General features: G+C 42.1%; 1 protein-coding gene across 2 annotated transcripts in view; it reads right to left on the bottom strand.

Moving 5' to 3' along the window:
* syngap1b (synaptic Ras GTPase activating protein 1b) overlaps positions 1–14,170 on the bottom strand; it is a 34,895-nt gene extending 20,725 nt beyond the window's left edge. Inside the window, exons 1-12 of one of the 2 annotated variants that reach the window (XM_085365930.1) lie at positions 14,017–14,170; positions 13,577–13,675; positions 10,718–10,957; positions 8,165–8,500; positions 7,942–8,086; positions 5,698–5,842; positions 5,306–5,542; positions 4,638–4,839; positions 3,837–4,039; positions 2,521–2,722; positions 2,283–2,336; positions 1,550–2,185 (exon numbers count right to left, since the gene is read on the bottom strand). In XM_085365930.1, the coding sequence (XP_085222056.1) occupies positions 1,550–2,185; positions 2,283–2,336; positions 2,521–2,722; positions 3,837–4,039; positions 4,638–4,839; positions 5,306–5,542; positions 5,698–5,842; positions 7,942–8,086; positions 8,165–8,500; positions 10,718–10,957; positions 13,577–13,675; positions 14,017–14,160 (2,643 nt within the window). In that variant the 5' untranslated portion in view covers positions 14,161–14,170. Of the gene's footprint in view, positions 1–1,549; positions 2,186–2,282; positions 2,337–2,520; positions 2,723–3,836; positions 4,073–4,637; positions 4,840–5,305; positions 5,543–5,697; positions 5,843–7,941; positions 8,087–8,164; positions 8,501–10,717; positions 10,958–13,576; positions 13,676–14,016 lie in introns of both variants that reach the window. The other variant, XM_085365929.1, reaches the window with a different exon arrangement.
* Between the last annotated feature and the right edge of the window lie 1,045 nt (positions 14,171–15,215).

Below are 15,215 nucleotides of genomic sequence, written 5' to 3'. Positions count from 1 at the left end.
CTCTTCCACAGTGTGCCTTTTGCCTTGTCTCCCTCGCCTCCCCCCCAACCAGTCGCAGCAGATGGCTGCACCTCCCTGAGCCTAGTTCTGCTAGACGTTTCTTCCTGTTAAAAGGGAGTTTTTTATTCCCACTGTTGCTAAAGTGCTTGCTCATAGGGGGTCATTTGATTGTTGGAGTTTTCTCTGTATTATTGTAGTATCTTTAATAATAATAATGTATACTTTATTGATCCCTGTGGGGAAATTCCTCTCTGCATTTAACCCATTCACTGTGAAGCAGTGAATGAAGCACTTTACCTTACAATATTACGCACCTTGAGGTGCTCCAGTGCTTTATTCTAGCTCAGTATCTTGCTCAAGCACCCATAGACATACAGACCAGGTGGGCTGAAGATTCATCCACTAACCCTCCAATAAAAGGACAACCCACGTTACCCAATCAAATTCCAGCTTACAGCACCTGGTATCAGCACCAGACACTCAAGGATCCAAGTACTAACCAGGCCTGATTCTGCTTAGCTTCCTAGATTGGATAAAACTGGGAATTGACAGAACCAATGCAGCCCCTTGTCAGATGAGGCCTGCATGGCATTCTAGTTTGATTCAGCTTTTCTGACAGGCAACTTGTGTTTTGGCTTTTTACATTGGTGCTCCTGCAGTGTGATGTGTGATGTAATGTAATGTGATGTAATGCAAAAAGTGAGACACTTTTTCAAGTTTGACCCGGTACGCCATGTTTATGACAGGTTTACGTTGTCCTGGTTAATGTCAAGCTGTCATCACAAAGACATATCAATCAATGTAACTTTGTAATAAAAATGACATTGTGACACTTAATGACAACAATCATAAACATTCACAAAGATTTGTGACTTTGTGACAAGAAGACTTTGTCATGACTTCTTATGATGGCGTCATGTCTTAAGCTCATCCCTAAAAAAAGTGTGTTACCATCACACTAGACAAAGAAAAACTGCAAATCCTCAGAATCAGAATTATATATTATCAATTAATATATATTATATATTCCTAATAAATGTTGGAATAAAGAGATCTTTTTGGTGATTGACTCTTAAAGCTCGGCTCCACTGTCAAAGAAAGGCCCAATTTTTGAGGGTTTCAGTAAACACGTTCAAACGTTTTTGGGCCTAGTTGATAGTTTGGCACTGCTTTGGAGCAAAAGAGGTATGAAGCATACTCACTGAAGGACTTTCACAACAAATTGATTAGAGTGGAATCAAACAATCTTCTGGAACCAATTTAATTATCAATGATTCATAATTTACTGTTTTCAAGTTAGAAAATCTTTGGCGTTTATTTTAGAGCATTTTGGGATTTTTCACAGTCTGGTTTGTACAAAAGAACTGAAGCTCAGGGTATGAGACTGTGATTATATTTTTTTAATCAATGTCTATAACATTGTTCCTTTTTTATCCTTTGTGCATAATGAAAATACTAATTCAACATCTATAGTAATACCATTTCACATGTAAACATTATTACATAGCGAATTTATGACATTACAGAAATACAGTGAGAGTCCATTTACCTGCATATGCATGGACATCTGCCTGCGTCCATAGTCAGCCCTGCTGTAGTCGTCACTGTAGCTATGTGAGTGGATGATGCTGGGTTGTCCCAGGTGACCGTCCCTGGTCCTGAGGGTGGACAGATCCTCACTGCGAGAGAACCCTCCATGGGCGAACTGTGGGATGTAGGACTGGTGAGAGGGTTCGGGCTCTGGGGCCAGGAGAAGGGGTGCGGGGGGTTGAGCCCGGCTGTGCTGGTGATGGAGCTGTTGCTGTTGAGGCCCATCAGCAGTCGCCAGATGAAAGAGGGGATTCTGGAAGGAAAGCGGGTAGCGCATGGCGGCGGCCTGCTGTTGCTGCTGCTGGGATAGCGAGTCGGTGGTGGTGCCCATCTGGCTCAGCTGGCTCAGCCGGAGGCCACCGGACATGCTGGAGCCGCCAGAGCCAGCTGACAACCTCCCACCGGCCCGCAGCTGGCTGCTCAGGCCCGACCCCAGGCCGCCACCGCCTCCGCTGCTCAGCCCGCCGAAGCTGCCCATACCGGCGATGGAGGCCTGGGAGGAGTTGAGCATGTCCACCGACTGCAGGTTAGACACGCTGTTCATTCGGGAATCCTGGAGGTCCATCATAGATACGCTTTTATTGACACTGAGCACCTAAATAATAAGGGATATGAGAGGCTAGTGTGCCCCCTGTTATTGCTTATGTTAGGTGGCCACGGATGATGGGTGAGGGTGGTGCGGGTGTTTTTACCGCGAGGCCTGCCTGGTTATCGGAATGCATCAAAGTATTTCCCAGGAAATACCGCTAGGATGAGTTGCGTGGTGAATCAGTGGGAAAAAAGCAGATGTCATGATATACTAGAGCCTCGATCACACGATGGCAGATTCTTACAGTATGACCAACATGCACGTCATACTAATCTCACCTTGATAAAGGTAAACCTAGCGGATGGGATGGTGATTCCCCGAGTCAGTGTGGTAAAACTCACCTTAGGATCAGGTTCTGTGATATCCGAGCTGCTCGTGCAGTACGCTGGGCTGGATCGGGCCAGGGGAGGGCGTGATACGTAAAACATGTCTTTGGAGGATGCTCGATGAGGATGGTCACGGTCCTGAAAACTCATCTGGGTACGAGATGGCATGACCCCTCCGGTGGATGTAGGGGAAGGCAAACGGGTGATATCTATAGAGCTGGAGAACAGCAGAAACAGGAGGTGAGGAGTCTAACAAACTCTACACTCTTCCCCTATGAACAGTTTATTTAGACACTATATTACTATATTAATATGATTGCAAGTTGAAAGCTAAATACAACAACGCTGGAAGAAGCATCTGAATCGTTTCTTCAGTTGGTTAAAATCAAGACTGAATGCTTCCTCTGTTATTAAACTAGGATGTATCACTCTATCAGGCTTTTATCTATAGCTAAATTCAATGTAACAAGCAAATGTGCGGTGTGTGGAAAGAGCGAGAAGGTCCTTGAACATAGGTACGCTGCCACAATTATATAAACATGAATTAAATATCTTCATTTTGCTCTAGTCATGCCGACTATTTTTACACAGTTTTATGCAGTGTTAAGATAAGTTCAGTGGTTCTGAACATAAAGCTGAAATCCCCTCTATAGAGTCAGTGGAACAATCGGAAGTGGATTAATCTGATTAAAATTACGAGTAAGAGGGTAGGGGAAAGTTCTGCTGCAAAAATCTGTATTTTCTTTCTCTAATTTTAGGCTTTTGGAAAAATTTTGTTGGATGTTGTTAGCTTAAAATGTTATTTAAATGAAACCTTAGTAAGGTGTCTCTCCGAGGAGATCTAGGCAACCGAAAGTTGCCATGTGGCACTAGACAGAAAAAACAAGGCTGCATGCAAAACGGTTCAAGGCCAATTTTCTTAAACAGCGCTCTGCATTTTTAAATAATGACACAGCTTTTTCATTGAAAAAAATTAGCTTAAAAAACAAATCTCCAGCTGTTACATAAATGTAGTGCAGAAAAAAGAGCCACATCTCCCGTAGTATTTTTACCTACTACTGCACAACAAGGAGAAAAGAAGCATTTGTTGAAAGACTTTTTCAAATATGCACTGCAGCCCCAAACTTTCCTAGACTTCACTTGGCAATGGTAACCACAAGAAGGCAAATGTAAGATGCAGTCAGATGATGGATGTCCTTTGCAAAAGTATTTCCAGTAGTGGGAAACTGCATCACTTAAAAAGAACATCTTCTGGATTTTATTCTCTTGACACTCTGTGAAAACAACTCAGGTTTCAGCGTTTGAAACTGTTTAAAGTCTCAAATTCCTACCTATTAAGATCCCTCATCATGAGATTTTGGAACTCAGAAGAGATGCCCCTGTTGAAGCTGGGCCGTGACAGCAGCCTGTCCGACTGTCTACCGGGCTCTCTGTCTGTCTGATGGCTGGGCTGCCTCTGGAGGTGTGGGTTACGCAAGGCCATGCTGATGTCATTCAGGAGACGAGGCAAAGGACCCAGTTTGATGATGGCATCCTGTGGTTGGAGGGAAAACAAAAAGAAATGGCACTTTAGCTACATATTCATTAAAAAACATTTTTGTGTAATCTAATGTAAGTGTTTTTCAGTACGTTCATCTCATTCAACACGCACTGGAAATGTAATCACATGGAGTCTGATTTTGTGAAACATTTGAGGTGAGAAAACAACAAGACATTTTTTTTAGATGCAGCTTTTAAAACCGAGTCCTAACAATACACATCGAATCTCAGCACGGCTTAGTCTGGCTGCACAATGTAAGCGATGTACTGTGTTATCAGAATGTTATCAACTGAACTCTGGCAATTCAATTTAAACTGTAATTATGTTTAGTTTTTAGTTTTACTTCACTTATTTTATGACATTATTTCACTTGCATGTGAGAAAGCACAATGTTGTTTTCCAGTTCCAGAGCAGCATGATTAGGAATGCAGCAGTATTATTACATATGAAACGACTACTTTGATGACTATAGTAGGTTAAATTCAGGATACTGTAGCGATAAATAACCCACTGTGGATTTTTTTGACGTATCATTTGATTTTTACCAGTATGGTTGCAGTTTATAACAACAGATATGATGCTTTGTGTTTACCTTGCTGAGTTGAGCCATGACCTCCCAGAGGAGACTGTGCAGTATAGACAGCTCCCTGCCCAGGTCGATGTAGCCCTCAAAAGCGCCTGCATTGCTGACACTGTCCAGGTTGGAGATCTCGTAGAGGAACTGCTGCATGGAGCCCCACTCCATTTCTAAAAACTCATTCATGAAACACATGTACTCCTCTTTGCTTCCAAACCTGCAGGTGGGAACAAACAGAACAGGGCGGGGAGGACATATGTGTGTGACAGGGAAAGTGGTAGAAAAAGAACTGAAAAATATTTTAGCAGGGAAATTAACTCATTCACTGCCAGCCATTGGCAGTGAATGAGTTAAACCCATTGACTCATTCACTACAATTGACGGCTATAGACGTCAATGGCAGTGAATGAGTTAAATTGTAGCTACACTCATAATCTTTGATTTAATAATAGTTTTTTCAAATAAATGTCATTAATTTCAACTGTTTTTGTATTAAAGCTCAAATCTTTAATAGTTTTGGGCACTGTAAAGAAGAAATATCAAACAATTAAACGCATAAATTCATTTATTTATTTGTTTTTGTCATTGATGGTCAGCTTTTTTCCTTCCCTAAATACATGGATTAAAAAAACAGAATTATTTTCATAAAGTTAAATATATGAATGAAATGAAATAAAACTGACTTGGAGAAGTTAGCCAGGTTTTGCACTACTTTAGCGATGAGGGTGAGTGTGCGTGATGTCTGCTCATCTGGATACTCCTGGGTGAGGTTGAAAAGCGATGGCGACATGATAGCAGGACACAGGAAGCGCAGGAAAAGAGAACCGCTGATGAGGCGGTCAGCGATGTCTTCTCGACCCCTCTCAGCACAGCGCACTCGCCAGGAGGCAAAGACTTCCTTCAGCTCTCGAGGGAACACACTATAAAGCAACATAAAAGGTTTCAGGACAAACTAGGTACATTTAGATATTCCACCGAGAAGCTGTTTAAAAGCCTCATCTATCTTTATTATAGCGAAGAGAAATAAACACAGTCTAGTAAAGGAGTTGCTTTTTTTGCATTATTAACTACTCACCAATGGGAATTAACAATCTTGCAGAGTGCCAATTCACAGCACATTCGAAGATTGGCTTGGTGGTCTGGTAATACAGAGGGTGGTATTCTCATGGGGTCAACTTCACAATTTTCTTCTGACTCATACAAGGCCCTTATGAACTCCCCTGCAAGAGACATTTCATTAGCAACAAGTTTCAGTGTTATTAATAAAGAAAACAACATCCACAACAAGATTAATATGAAAGAAATCAATTATGAGACAACAAACCGAGCATTGCCACACTGCCACACTATGCTGTTTAAGTAGTCGTAGGTGAGGAGCTGTCTTATTGGCCAACAGCAAATTACAACAGTAGTTACTTTTAGCTCAAAGTATTTTCATACCAATATAGCATATAGAAAACAATTCTCAGAAATGGACTGCTGAGCAGAATTCACTGCACTGTATTATTGTGTATTATTATTACGAGCACTTAGCACTTACTGGAAATCTCTGGAGAAACTGTCTGTCCCTTTACACTCCTATGCACTACCTTTATGAACACCAAAGCATTAAATGCACTCAGTGTTAGAAAATTAAGAGAAAACTTTACTGAGAAACAACTGAGAAACTGTTTGTCACGGTACTGGGCCATGAGGCCCAGGGTTTAAGTTCTAATGCATTTTTTGTATCCACATGTGTAGTTTAACACATCTAGTTGTTTTCTAGTTTGCAGTTTAGTCCTTGGTTTCTTAGTCCCTTTTGTCATCTCTCCCTGGTCCGTGTGTCTACCTGTCATGTTTCATGTCTCTTGTTAGGTTAAGTTCATGTTCTATCTCCATGTCTCTGTGTTTCCTGTTTTATTTTGAAAGAGTATGGGGTTCTTTGTTCGTTGTAGTTACTGTTACTCTCCCCTGTATTGTCATTATGTTTCCTTCTAGTCAGCTGTGTTCTCATGTGTCTCCACTTCCCCTGATCACCTCATGTGTGTATTTAAGTCCTCAGTCTTCCTTTGTTCGTCGCCGCGTCGTCTGTTCTACTTCCCCCATGTTACACCAGGTTTCAGGACTCTGTGCTGGCCATGTCCATGTTGCTTACGTGAATATGTTTCATAGTTCTTTGTTGTTCCAGCACAGAGTCCTGTTCATAGTTTTCTCCGTCATGTGCATCATTGTCACCCTGTCTTAGCCTTCCCTGCTGTCTGAGTTAAGTGTCAGTTCTTAGTTTTCCCAGTTCAGTTTCTAGTTTAGTTTTGCCTCAGTGTTTTCTGTTGTTTGCCACGTTAATCAGCCCAAATAAAGGCTCGCTTTTCGTTTCAAGTTCGGTACTGTCTCCTCGTCTGTGTCTGCACCTGGAACCTCACACTCCCACATACGGTCCGCCCACCGCAGACCGTGACACTGTTTATGTTATCCTATATATCATTGTTTACTTGGAGTTAGCTTACCTTTATTTAACTTTTATTTTATGCTGTTTTTTTACCCACCTTTTTAAATTTGATAAAGTTTAAGTTTAATTAGGGCTTAAAGTTATGAAATATTAGATGGACTGTGTTATTTATTGTATTAATTGCCCATTTAAGGTGTCTGTAGCATTATTGAATGAAATGATAGTATTTTATTTGTATGTTACTTATTATTATTTCAAAGTACATCCTGATAATGAAGCCAGCTGGTGTACACTGATCACTTTATTCCACCCTCTTATCTAAATATGATCACTTTTAGCCTGTTAAAAACCAAATGGCCACTGCCATGAAGCTCAAGTTGTCCATAAGACACTGAAGTCTTCATGTTCATCCTACAATCCAGAATAATGATGGCTGAATACAATTATGTTAAATAAGTTCTCGATTTCATATGAACTCAAGCAAACATTCATTAATGAAACCAGGCTAACGATAACAACATATCGAGCTCGTTGCTTCCTCTCAGGAAGTCGTATTTCTCGCCTTTTGAGGAGAGCTGCTTCTTGATCTCACCGCCAACAGACTTGTGCTGAGCTCGGATAATCACATAATATGCACAGTGCAAAAAAGACACAAGTTTGAGTACCACGAAAAAGTTGAAAATAATAAAATTCCCCACACCCAACCAAACTATCTTCTGCATGCAAAAACACTAAGGCATGCTGAGAGAAAGTTGGGTCTCTTAAGTAGGATTTTTCCCCCCCTTTAATTAAAAGTTTGGCTATTTCCCAACTTTCAAAAGTTGATCTGCTGAATTTTAAATTGGTTTGAACACAGGAGCGACTAAGTCAAACACTGCAAACGCTCCGACTCACCTATAGCATCCTTGAGGTACTTATGTCCAATCAGTTTGAGGTACTCTTCTATGGCTTTGGTGGCCAGAGTGTTCTCTCTGAAGATAAGGTGTTCTCGGTCGATGAATCTGTCTACCTCACACATTGCCATGTCCGATAGAAAATCCTGGAGAAAAGGGGAACCGAGTTACTATTTTCCTCCTAAAATAGTGTTTGTCAAGTAGAGGACTCAGTGATCTCATACCTTAGCTTTCCCTGTGCTCTGAAGTATATGCACCAGAGCACAGGCCACTTCCTCTTTGCTCTTGACACTCAGCACAGGCTCCAGCACAGCACACAGGGTGCGGTAGTTATTAGTGACATACTCTGCAAACTCCTTATACAGCTCCATGGGCAGGATGTTCATGGTCTGAAAGCGGGATTTGAGGCGTAGAGATGCATTGATGATCTTCCCTCCTCCGACACCAGCTCCCTTGGTGAGAACGCTGGGCTGGATGACCGGGTACCACTGCTCCACAAACTGACGTCCAGTGATGCTTGAGATGGGGATGCTTACGAGTCCTAAGTATGTGCTCTTTTCCTTAGACGTGAAAAGCAAAAACAAACATTAGCTGTGGTAAAGAAACATTGTTTCTTTCAGTTCTGCATAGAAATATTTTAGAAAACTAATCTGAAAGTCGGAAATGTCAAAAAAAAGTTCATTTTAAGCTTCAGCAATGAATTAATTATGAGCAGCAGGACTAACGCTGGATCCCCGGAGTGCTGTTTGAAGCTAGAGCTTTACTGTGGCAGCGTTACTCTTGTACTGAGCTGAAAATGAGAATGACTGGTTTTGTGACTCAGTATTAAGTCACTTACTTCTTAAGTGCTAATGTTACACCTCACAGTATTACTCATGCATTTGCTTTATCTTTTAAATTGAAGTGTTTTCACTTTTAGTAAGAATCTACCCTGTCACCACAGGTGATTACCTCTTTACCTGTGGTATACCCCAAGGTTCAGTTTTAGGTCCTGCTATATTTTCTATCATATGCTTCTACCAGCTCTTAGTACTGTGCAGCAGATATACAGATATACCTTGCTGGAGACCTCTTGACCCTAAAAGCATAGTTGCTTTTTCAGTTTCACCTCTGTAGCACTGACTGCTCCATAAATAACATGACATCTCAGTCCTACAAACCTTCCATTGTAAAGCCCACTAACAGACATTTGGAAATACCATTTGATTCAGCTTTGACGCACACATCGAGAGCAGCTGTTCAGATCTGTCTGCATCTCAAAAATAAAACCAATGCTCTCACACAATTCATGCATTTATTTTCTCATGGCTGGACTACTTCATCTCCCTCTTTTGGGGCATACATGAAAAGTCACTCTGCCCTGAAACTAGCTCAGAAAGTTCCCTACTGGTTACACGGTCCTGGCTTCTCTCCACTGGCTTCTTGTGCATTTTGCAACTGATTTTAAGAATTTACTGATCACAATTAAAGCACATCTGCGGCCGCAAGCTATGCAGCAAAACAGTTGGCCCAATTTGAACTAGTTCATAGCCTTAGATCCTCAGGTAGGTCCTTCAAGCTGTTCCAAAGTCGAGGCTGAAATCTAAAGGCGACTGTCGGGATTCTTTGACTTTAGAACAACCTGGCTGAGTAAGTACGGCTCAGACAATCAGGGAAATCCTTTAAATTGTGTCCTACAACACTGGCTTGCAGATTTCACTTTATGCGATCTATTTTATTTATATTTTTAGTATTATTTATCCTTTGTTTTTGTCATGGTCCGCGGCCCGGCGTCCGGGGTGCTGCTGGGATGTCCACGCCCACGAGCGTGGCTGCTAACCCCACACCTGCATCCCATCCCAGGCGATCACCAGGTGGACTATTTAATCCTGCCCTACCTGCTGCTCCACGCCAGTCCGTAGTCGCCTCTCAGCGGTAACGTACGCCTGCGGAAAAGAACTCGTATGACAAACTCTCCATCGGACCTAACACTGTTTTTTTTCCCTGTGTACCCAGATCACAACTCGGCGTGTTTTTTTCGAGCCACCTGCCTGTCCACCTGTCCGCCTGAGATTTGGTTCACATTCAGCTTCGCCGTCTCGACCCCTTTTGGAGCTCCACCCCCCTCTGGTTCACTCGGCCCGGCTATCACCGTGAGACGCACACTCCACCTTCCCTCGTATGCTGCCTTTTTTCCGCACCCCAGTAATCTGTCTCTCTTTTTGTTTTACAGCCTCTCACAGCCCCGCTCTCGGCGTTCCCTGTGCGGTCCCTCGGTTTCGTCTGGTTTCATCCGTTGTTTTTCTGGCTACCCTCACGGGACACCTTTAGTTGCAATAAAAATTACTTTCTTTATTCGCTCCTACCCTAGTGTGTGTGTTCTGCTACTGGGTCCTGCCTGCGCTCGGAACTTCGGTTCATGACAGTTTTGTTTGTTTGTTGTTGTTTTTTTTGCCTCACTTGTCTTATTTGGTATCTTTTCAGGACTTTTATTCTTTTATTAGTATCTATATTGACATTTTGCATTTGCATTTCTGTTTCCTGTTTTGTCTTGTTGCTGTTATAACTATTGCATTTAGTTTATCCTGATTTTGCTTTGCTTTGTTATTAATGATGTTATATAAATAAAGCTAGTATAATTAATGTTGTTGATGTAGATGTGATAATAAGAAAATAAAAAAATAAGTCGATAAAATTCAACTTTAGGATATTTCAATTGTATTCGTTTCAACAACTTTAAGTTAATATAAATGACTCATTTTCAGACCTTTATGCTACCCTACAGTTCTCTGTGTCACCTTGCGTCTCTTCTTGTCTGTCTCCTTGTATAGATGAAGGCGTAGGTTGCGGACAGCTGGCAGGTTGTTGAATTCAAAGTGCTCGCCCCAGAAAACGGTGTCGGTGCGGGGCTTGCTGGTGGTGCGTGCATACAGCATGTCGTCCAAACATAGTTCGCAGTAGTATCGTTTCTTTGCTGGAAGCTCGCGGGCCTCTATGATCCACAGTTTGAGCACATTGTCCACCCTCCGGCTGTTGTCCTGTGTGGAGAGAAAGTCAGGTCAAGCAAGGCCAAGCATGTCTGATAAAACATTTAAAAGCTTTACAAAGACAAGATGATACAATGCAGGAGGAAACATGACAGACGGCAAAGAAAAAAAGACGTGGAAGCAGAGAGAGTGTGTGCAAATAAAAGGCGACAGCAGGTCAGCCTGCAGGAGAAAAGAGTAAATGACAGGAAATAAATGTCTGGTGACATGGCGGTTTGGCTACTATGATAGTGGGTTGTACTTGATAAATTGCTCTCAACTCTCATCTTGGATACAGAGACAGAAAACAGCATGAGAAACACACAAGAGAAAGAGAACAGAAAATAATGAAGAATGATTCTTTTTATGGATAAAACAAAGTAATCCCCTTAGACATAGAAAAAACACAAATGACACAATACACATGTGCTGCAAACACAATGGACTAAAAATGCTCCTATGGACTGCTACATTCCCTAATCATGATCACAAAGCCCAGCTATATTTGACATCCCCCATGTTGATTACAGAATGATGTTTCAGTAACTGGGAGTCATTTCAATTGGGCTCAAATGCCACTGTTGATGGCCCCCCTGTTTGCTTCAGACTATTTAAGTCCTAATTTAGACGGCCAAATACGTGAGCATCATCAAGATCAACAGCTCTAACGTCTCCATTTGTATGCTCTTTGATAACCAGCGCCAAACACAAGGCATAATTAATTCCAGACCTCTGAGTTTGAATGTGCTGGGCATCTGGTGGCTCAGTTTGCTAGTGCACATACAGTGCAGCAGAGCCAGCATGCGCTCAAGTCCTCCACCTTGATATTATGTTACACATTCCCTTTTGCCAGTATATTTCAATTGTATTACCAAAAGACTAGTGGAATGTTAAATTAAGGTGTAATAAATACTTTTTTCCTGAAAACCGAGCAATCACGGGCAAAAAAAGGAATTAAAAGACTCTAGAAAATTACAAAGAATAATGATAATCCTTCTCTCTGCAGTTAGTCTTATCGCTTATGGTGCATCTGGTCTGAGAAGAAGAGTGCGTGTTGTTTTGGGGGAGTAGGAGGAGAGATTTTGGAGAAAGCGCCTGTTTGGAGTCCTTGGAGCTCCGTGACTCATCCAGGACCCCTGCGGCCGCAGCATCTGGACGAGGCGTTCAACTCTGGTGATGTTTCATCTCAGTCTCGCTTAATAACCCTTTAGTCTCTGGTTGCCATCTAAGCTGCGTATCTCACATGTCTGCTCACTTTTAACAACACTGAGGGGAAAAATTTAGGGAGAGTTTTACTTTACGATGGAATTTGGATTAAAATTAGGATATTAATTATATATGGAGCGAGCATGAAGGGCGATAAGTCTTTTTTAAGATGTGAAGACGCAAATAACATTATAGTACCTTAAAGCGACACTGGAAACGACTTTCCATATGAAAATACACCATCTTGTAGTGTTTAAAAAATACAAGTATATCATCTGCAAAAACTGGTGTCAGATACAAGCACATGGAAAACGAACCTCATGTTAAAACAACATCATGCATTTAATTAAATTGCTTGATTTAACCTCATAAATGTGTCTGTTGTCCTGTCTTCCTCCTTTACAGACGGCTGCTCCTCCCTGAGCCTAGTTCTGCTGGACGTTTCTTCCTTTTAAAGGGACGTTTTTCATTCCCACTGTTGCCAAGTGCTTGCTCATAGGGGGTCATTTGATTGTTGGGGGGTTTTACCTTACAATATAGAGTGCCTTGTTGTTGTGATTTGACGCTATATAAATAAAAGTTAAATTGAATTTTTCAGGTTCACAAAATAAATGATTATTAGCATAATCAGTCCTGTAGTGGTTAATGCATGTTTTGAGATCAGGAGGAGATAGATAAAGTGCAGCATCCACAGTAAAATATGAGGCCCCATCCATTGTAGCAACTAAGCATGACCAGTGCCCCGAAAATTGACTTTTACTAGCAAGTCTGCCTGCACTGCTTATATTTTCCAAAGGAAAATAAAGGCAGACAACGTTCTCCATAGATGCAATAATGATATAGTCTTAATCAAATATTAATTTGGGAAAGTTGCCTGTCTTACTTATGATAATTTTATGATTAGACAATCCGATTTCAGGTCCAACAAGTGGGGTTTGCTCTGACAACAAGTCTGGACCACTTGAGAAAAACTACCCATAGATTTTTACTGCCACAAATTGTCTTGTGGTTCTTGCATGAGGCCCATTGTCTGTAGAGAGCAACAATAAAAGACCTAGACTCACGAGTGTTAAATCTTTTACTTCCCTATCAAAGTATCACAGACATGCTGTGCAGGTAAACATCAACCCGCTGTGTTCAATTTACTTATCACATTACCTGATTTGTGGTTTTTCAAAACAGCATTTTGGGTCCTCCCACCATCGACATTACCTTGTGCAGCTTTAATATTTTGCTTGTAGAAGCCACTAAATTGTTCAACACAGACACACACAGACACGAGGATGGAGTTCACACAGAGAAATGAAGCGGTGCGCTCTTATTGAAAACACACAACAACGGGAGACGGGGAGGAGAGAGAGAGACACACAGACAGAGGGATCATCCTTTTTTCTTCCTCTACCGCATCCCTTTCTCTCCCCTCACCTTGTTGGGCTTGACAGCTCTCTGCAGGTTCTCGATCCATTTGTCTCTCTCTGCAGCTGAGCGACACGCAAAGCACTTGGTTCCCGATGCCGTAGTCACCTGAGGTTAGCCAATGGTAAATTCAACAACCACAGCCATTAGTCACTATGGAGACTGCAACTAAAGCGCCAAAATAATGACTTGTATTCACTCTCAACCTCTGTCATGTTCCACTAATGAACAGGTGATGGAAAAGCTGAGAGGACTTAGGCTCATTTAAATGTCCTTATTTTCATTTTCACATTTAAAAAGAAAAGAAAAAAAGCAATCCTATTTGCATTGCACATCACTTTCACTTGTCAGGGTGGAAACAACAGTTTTAGTGTCATTTACTGCTCTGTACACTCTGTGGTTGTGTGCGAGTGTGCCGTGGGCTCTCCGCTGAGCAGCTCAGTTCTCACCTCAAAGCAGTACTCCTGTCCCAGGATGCTCGAGTGCACAGGTTTGATGATAGCGTCCTCGTCCAGAGTGAGGTCCAGGGCCTCAGCGGCACTGCTGGGAGAAAGCAGGGACTCATGGGAGTGGGACTCTTTGAAGCTCTGCATCAAACGGGTCCTGGGAGAGCGAGAGTCGTGAGAGTGAGGAGAGTGAGGAGGCTCTTTTATTAAAGGTCGCTTAGACTTCAGTATTCAAGAAACTACAGGCGATTTCTTCTTGTATGCTAATTCTCCAAATGTGTTGCTTCACATTTTCATCTTTATCTTGCATACTGAAAAACAGCCAAACGAGTGCTGCACAACATACTGATAATTTTGGTAATAAGCAGCTTATCAACACATTCATCCATTCTCTTAATCATTTATCAGGGTCACAGGGGGACTGGGGCTTATCCCAGCTGTGATTGGACGAGAGATGGCGCACACCATGTACAGGTCATCAGCCTGTTGCAGGGCTATGACACAGAGACAGACAATCATTCACGCTCATCTGTGGCCAATTTAGAATCACAAATTAACCTAACACGTCCTTGGTATGTGGAAGGAAATCAGGGTACCCCAAAAGAAGCCATGCAAACATGAAAACTCCACACAGAAAGGTCTCCTTTTCTGTGGTCCTGGCTAGCTGGGGTCCTCCTGTGTGGAGTTTGCATTGTCTCCCTGTACCTGGGTGGGTTCTCTCTAAACCTCCTCCCATATATATGTTTGCCAGGTTACTGATAGGCTGGTTAGATAACTGAGTACCCAAAGCATTTTTGTACAACTTGCCTCATTCTCCCATTCATACATTACTTATTCTATGTAAGTGCTTCCTGTCTAACATTCATATTCTGATGGATGCATCAGAGACTGGAGCAGACAGGGATTAGTAGGGGACCTGCTCTACCTTCTGAGCGAGCCCATTTGTGTGCTAGCCCTGTGACAGGTATGTACCCCACCTCTGCCCCACTAATAGCTGGGACAGGCACCAGCCCCACCCAACTGCTTATCAGCAGATCATTTACAAATATATATCAAATATATATCATCATGCTATGGTTTACATATACAGGTGGCCACTTTAACATTTTCTTACACAGCATAATTATAAGAATAGGATATTTTTTGATACGCCTCTCAACACTGATCTACTGTGGCACCTACACATAACAGCTAACCTAGCA

The sequence above is a fragment of the Diplotaxodon limnothrissa genome, linkage group LG11 (genome assembly GCF_057381915.1).
Source record: "Diplotaxodon limnothrissa isolate DT_005_m linkage group LG11, D_limnothrissa_male_GT1.1, whole genome shotgun sequence".
Classification (NCBI taxonomy): Eukaryota; Metazoa; Chordata; class Actinopteri; order Cichliformes; family Cichlidae; genus Diplotaxodon; species Diplotaxodon limnothrissa.
The sequence above is the reverse complement of the archived record's forward strand: the minus strand, read 5'-3'. Positions and strand labels throughout refer to the sequence as shown.